This window comes from Parambassis ranga, chromosome 8 (genome assembly GCF_900634625.1).
Source record: "Parambassis ranga chromosome 8, fParRan2.1, whole genome shotgun sequence".
Taxonomy (NCBI): Eukaryota; Metazoa; Chordata; class Actinopteri; family Ambassidae; genus Parambassis; species Parambassis ranga.
In genome coordinates this window covers 12,867,023-12,873,424 of record NC_041029.1, presented here as the reverse complement: position 1 = coordinate 12,873,424, position 6,402 = coordinate 12,867,023, and the positions used below count along the sequence as shown (strand labels likewise).

Here is a 6,402-nt window from a genome sequence, read left to right as displayed (position 1 = left end):
ATTTTATTAAATATTACTTATTCAAATATTACTTGAATTTGAGAAATAATTAACAGTATTGATTTCTTTCTGTCTCTATTCTTGCCCTGGCTGTTACGTATCAATAGATGTCCTTTTTTATTTTGTGTAAGTCTGGGAAGTAAATGCATCATTATAATAACTAATTGTGGAAAATGCTCATCACTAATTCTAAAATGTATTGAAATACGTCAGATCAAGCCAGTTTCAATTTTTTTTTATGCAATTGTTTGTGCTTTTCTGTCTTTCTTCCTTTCTTCACTGCTTCCTTGCTTTCTTGCTTGTCACAAACAAACCAGGAAGGTGATCGTGACGTCATCGCGCAGCGTGCGTACCCTCACTCAGACAAGGCACGTCCCTTTCGGTTTGTTTTCATGGTGTAGCGTGGATGACAGAGCGCTGCTGAAGTTTCAGAAACTGTCCGGATTCCGTGCAGAATACAGTTTCATCTTCAAAGTGAAAATACACAGGGTGAGAACTTTTCTTTACACAGACGCGCTTATTTGTTTCTAGAATGTATTTATTTCTTTACAGCCGTAGCTCACAGTAGCTGTGTAGCTAACGTTAGCCTCTTAGCAGGCAGCCACGGTTTTGTGGAGCTTCTCTTTCACAACCCTGCTGGAAAGTAAGAGAATTAATCTCTCTTTAAATGTGTCTGCTGGTGGTAGGATGTGTGTTTAACTGTGAACAGCATTCTTTAAGTCGTCTTTTTGCTGTCATTATTTGACGACAGTTACTACGCTGTATTGCCTCAATTGTGTCGTGTAGTCATATCGATTAGCTTTAGGAGCAAATATATTCAGGTTAAAAGACTAGGACACAGACAAAAGTTAGAAATCTGATTAACTGGACTAATGATAACCTTATATAGGACATTGCCCATTGGCTGATATTTTTGCAGAGAACATCCAGCCTTTCCTTTAGTTAAACTAACTGAATAATTAAACTTGTTAGTGCTTAGGTAAGGCTAATAGAGAGCTATTACAACCACCTCCACTCCTTCATCTTCTTCACATTGATGCAGAGTGATTGATGCAGCGGTGGAGGTCTTCCATTTCCTATCTGAATTTTGACTCATCATTGTCAGTGAGGAGTTAGCGTCCCACTACTGCTGTGTCATCTGCAAACTTCACTATGTGGCAGCTGCTGTGTCTTGCCAAGCAGTCGTATACCAGTAACAGGAGGGGGCTCAGCACACCAGACCAGCACACTCTGCTGAGGGTGATGGAGGAGGAGATGGTGTTAGGAAGTCCAGGACTCAGTTCCCCACTGTGGGACTCAGACCAAGGGAGGGGAGCTTCTCTAACAGGGTCTGTGAAGTGATGGTGTTAAAGAAGTCTAGCAAGAGCAGTCGGACGTAGGAGTTCCTGCTCTCTAGGTGGGTGAGGGCTGTGTGAACCACTGATGAGATGGCGTCATCCGCAAAGCTTTTTTCTTGTAGGTGTAATAGTGGGGGTCCACAGTGGCATAAATGGAGTCTTTGATATGGGCCATGACCAGCCTCTCGAAGCACTTCATGGCTACCAGGGTCAGGTGTGGGTCGATAGTTATTAGGGCATGTCACTGTGGAGCACTTAAGGACCGGGATAATGTCTTTAGGCAGGTGGGGAGGGATGCCAGTGACAGGGAGGTGTTAAATATGTCAGCACATCAGACAGCTGGTGTGCACTAGGGTTGGGCAGTATCCAAATTTTGATACTGTCAAACGCCCTTCACATTTTACCCCAGTATACGTAAATACTGTCCCATGCCCTGTGCAAAAGATTTTAATTCAGCTGCTGTAGCCTACAAGTCATGGCAGGTAAAGTGCATTATAAACTGCCTGAAACATGTCAAGCGATCTTTTTCAGTTAATATAGTTTTTATTGAGGCCATTTAAAAACGCATATAGAGAACAGACTTTTTTAAAATTTCATGCTGGCAGCACACAGTGGCACAGTATTAATCTGGTATGAGCCAGTCCCGATGTGTTTTTGTTTGTTTTTGCAATTTTATCATGTTAAGAGCGCAGCATTGTGCAGTATTTATGTTAGAAGTTACGCATGGTAATAAAAACTCTTGTCCAGTAAACTGAAAACCTGCCGGTCACATTTTCCTCTGCCAAGTTTTTCTAATGGAAACAATTAAAATGATAAATGTAGGCTCAGATGGCGGCACCAAACTGTTGGCTCGTGCCTACACCGTTCAGAAACTAAATACCATCTCAGCTCTGGCTCGTCCTCTGAAGCGCAGCAGTGTTCTTCTAAGGGACCAGGTCACACTCTCTCTTCTCTGCGCTGTCCCGTCATGTAAACTTTATCAAATGTATCCAAAAGTAAAATATATTATACTACTGAAGTAAAACTGAAGATTCAACCACACAAGGCATCAAATAAAATATGTTTAATATTTGATCCTTCTATGTAAGTACGTTGCATTTTAAAAATGAAAAATGATACCGTGGCTACCTGTGTGCCCCGCCGGTATACCTTAATACCGCCCAACCCTAGTGTGCACAGTCCCTCTGTACCCACCCCCAGAACCTGTTTAGTGCATCTGGCGTTGTAGTCTGTAATGCACTTGATGCCCTTCCACATGCTCCGGGGTTGTTGGAGGTGAAGTGCCCCGGAATTTTATAAACATTTGTGTTTTAGCCCTTGTGATGCCTGCCACATTTTTCCTCGCCACTCTCAGTGCTGATGCCTCACCTGCCCTGAATGCAGCATCCCTAGCTCTCAGCAGTGCTCTTACCTCAGCGTTCAGCCAGGGTTTCTGATTCAGAAAGCAGGTTACAGTCCTAGTGGTGGCAACATCATCAGCACACTCAGAGATGAAGCCGAGGACAGAGGAAGTGTTTCCCTCCAGGGCCACCTCTCCCTCACATGTAGCTGCCTCTTTGAAGACTTGCCAGTCAGCACGCTGGAAGCAGTCCTGGAGCACAGAGGCTGCATCACTGGGCCACACAGTTACAGTCTTCTTTGTAGGCCTGGTCCTTCTCAGCAGGGGGCGGTAAGCTGGTGCTAACAGGACGGAGATGTGGTCGCAGAGGCCAAGATGGGGGCGGGGGATAGCTCTGTATGTACTGTGGATGTTACACACAGTCCAGAGTGTTGTCTCCCCATGTGGGAATGGCGACATGCTGGTAAAATCTAGGCAGAGAACAGCACAGTTCCTCATCTCTGTGGCAACACTCAGCCTCAGTCACCTCTCAACCTCTACTGTGCAGACCCTGGTTCTTGACATGGTAAAAGCAAGATATTTTGGCCTCACTTTTGTACAGTGGAACCAGGTTGTCAGTCAATACATATAATCAATGGTTATGACGTGCTAAAAACCGCAGAAAAACTTGTTATGCTCGCTAATGTAATGATGACATAGCAAGCGTTAATCAGTGTCACTGATCTACAATCGTCTCTGTTGGCCAATGGCTAATATTTTATTTTAAATATAATTGCCAATTTCGTTGGAACAGAAGGGATACATGTTAAGGTTGTTCTTTGGACTTACACAGACCTGTGGATATATATGACAGTCATAGCAAATTAGCACCAAATAAACGTGGAGCAGAGACACTTTATCAGTGACGTGATCAAGAGAAGATTAATCTTGCATAATTTTTCAAGGAAAAATGACCACATTCCTGTTTGTGGGGATTTTTGCTTGTTTTTATGGCAATATTTACTTCAGGCTTTAGGAAATTATGAAGGATTTTTACCAGATCTTTTTAGTACACATGACTGTGTAACTTGACCAATGAACTGGCAGATTAAACAATAATAAAGTGAGGATTTTCTGCAGCTGAATAAACTTGTTTATATTGTCATTATTTCAAGTAAATAATATGTGTGTGCATTGTGTCTTTCCAATTAATCATCATGTACCATTTCCGATGTTTTTCTTTTCTCCTCAGAATAAACACCAATGGCTGAGCCCATCATCAAATCGAAACAAGCACTGAAGGAAGTAAATGGGATTTCAACAGAAGTCGTCTGCACTGAGTTTAGTAATTATATATTCGTAGTTCTTACTCAGTACGGGAAAATCGGGACATTGATTTCTGTCACACCTGACTCTAGATCTAATGACATCAGCACCCCAGCATTCTCCACTAAAGTACTGCTGGGCAAAGACGAGGTAAGGCTGGATGAAATTGTTCAGATAAATAATGTAACAGTCTGATATGGACTTGTTCACAGGATGTCGGGCAGACTTGTTGCAACACAGTGTGATTCCTTTCATGCTGTGAAAGGGCAGATAAGATTGCTTCTGAGGTGCACCAGTGGGTTTTTGTAGAAATTAGATATGTGCAGAAATGGAGTTCAGTGGTCTGTTAAAATTTACACAAGGAAACCCTTTTCATCACGACATGGTTATGTCATTTCCTCGCAGGTACCGGTACATAAGCTTGCTCATGAAGTTGACAAGACATTTTAGTTCTATTGAAAGGTAGATAATTGTTTCACAGAGAGTAACAATAGGCGTATTTTGACTACAGAAACACCCCCTAATCAGTCCATTCAGGTTATTTAAATTGTGAAGGATCCATCAGACCTTCTTCCTGTGTAGTATCTCCTACAGGGTAGAAAAAATCCCTCCACAGACTCATTCTTTATTTAATGATAATTGAATCCAGCCATGTTTTAAGATGTGCAAATGCTGCTGACTTTAGGAGAATTTTAGACAGGGTTAATTAGTTTTTGTCTTCTGGAATGAAGGAACCAATAATACCCGAAAGAAAAGGCAAGTTCAATTATTTAGCCATGATTAGGAAGCGAGTGTAGTCTTGCCGTAAGGCTTTGGTGTATTTGTGTTTTTAATATTATTTGTTGTTATGCTTTTGGTTTCACAGCCAGCAGTTGTCAGATCATTAACCTTCTTCTGCATGGTTTTTATGTGGATTAATCTAATATCTTATTTGTGTTCTTGTTTTCAGCCTCTGACGCATGTCTGTGCTAAACACCTGGCAATGTTCGTATCACAAGAAGCTGGAAACAGACCTGTCTTACTGGGACTGGCACTGAAGGATTCCTCCATCGATGCAATAAAACAAATTAAAGAGATCGTCAAAAGCTGTCAGGTCTGGTAGCAAGTCAGAAGTATGGACATGAATCCTGAAATTACAGGCCATCTGGAAGCTCCGATGTTTTTTTCTGAAGCTAATTTAATGAAAGGATTCAAACCCTTTTTATGTGTCGAGACAGAAGATCTTGAGTCTGTAAAGGATTTTCTTGAAGAATGTGTGCTGACACATCTACAAAATGATGGCCAGCCATTTCCTGACTCATTACTGTACATACCAGCCTGACCTTACAGGTTTTGTAATGTTTTATACTGTTCATTATTTTTGTATTTTAGAATGCAAACATTCAAACTTGTGTAATGGAAAAAAATAAATAAATGAAGAAGTCACATCTGAAACTTGCTTTAACAAATGCAGCACAGTTGTCTCAGCCTCATTGAAGTATATAGTTCAGAATTACACACAGGTAGCGCCTTTAAACTGGCAAATTATTCAAGGCCCTTTTGCTATATCTCTGTTACACAAGCTACAAAAGAGTTGAGTAGACTTTTAGTGTCCTTTTCAGAGTGATGTGTTGTAGCAGCTCTTTCATCACTGTGTGAGAAAATGTAAACTTAAAGGTCAAGATGAGACTTAATATTCACTGCTTCAGAATTGCAGTAGATGTGTGGAATTTCTGAATGTGTTTATAGAGAATGATTTATTTCGATTTGTGCAATCCTGGTCACAATGATAATGAGGTTTTGGTGTTGTGAAGTTCCCTTTTGTTAAGATTTAATTGGTTGTGTTTATGTTAACTGTGTTTAATACATTCTTAGATTTTCTTCAAATGTCTGAAAAGTACCACAATTTGGTCCAAATAAATATATATATATATATACAAATATATATATATATATATATATATATATATATATATATATATATATATATATATCCATCATCTGAACCTGCTTCATCCTGCAGTGCAGGGTCACGGAGGGCTGGAACCTATCCCAGCTATCTATGGGTGAGAGGCAGGGCACACCCTGGACGGGTCACCAGTCCTTTACAGGGCAACGTGCACAGTTGCCCTGTATATATATATATATATATATATATATATATATATATATATATATATATATATATATATATATATATATATATATATATATATATATATATTATTGTGTAAAATGTATAAACATTCAGACATGCCAATTCATACATAAAAGTACAGTCACACGTGGACTGCTAAGAGAAAGACAGGCTTCATAAATTACCCGTGACAGATATTTACTTAGTAAACCTCTCTGAGTAAATATCGCACATTTAAGTGTTATTTGTGACATAAGTTTCAGAGACTTGAAGTCTGTTTCATTCTAAAATACTATGAAGGATGA

At 40.0% G+C, this 6,402-nt stretch overlaps 1 protein-coding gene across 1 annotated transcript; it reads left to right on the top strand.

The window, feature by feature from the left end:
• The first annotated feature begins 353 nt into the window (after positions 1-353).
• psmg3 (proteasome (prosome, macropain) assembly chaperone 3) lies at positions 354-5,415 on the top strand. The gene is made up of 3 exons (XM_028411107.1): positions 354-489; positions 3,908-4,131; positions 4,931-5,415. Exons 2-3 carry the CDS (start codon positions 3,919-3,921, stop codon positions 5,081-5,083), a joined length of 366 nt encoding a protein of 121 aa, XP_028266908.1. The 5' UTR covers positions 354-489; positions 3,908-3,918; the 3' UTR covers positions 5,084-5,415.
• Positions 5,416-6,402: the final 987 nt, after the last annotated feature.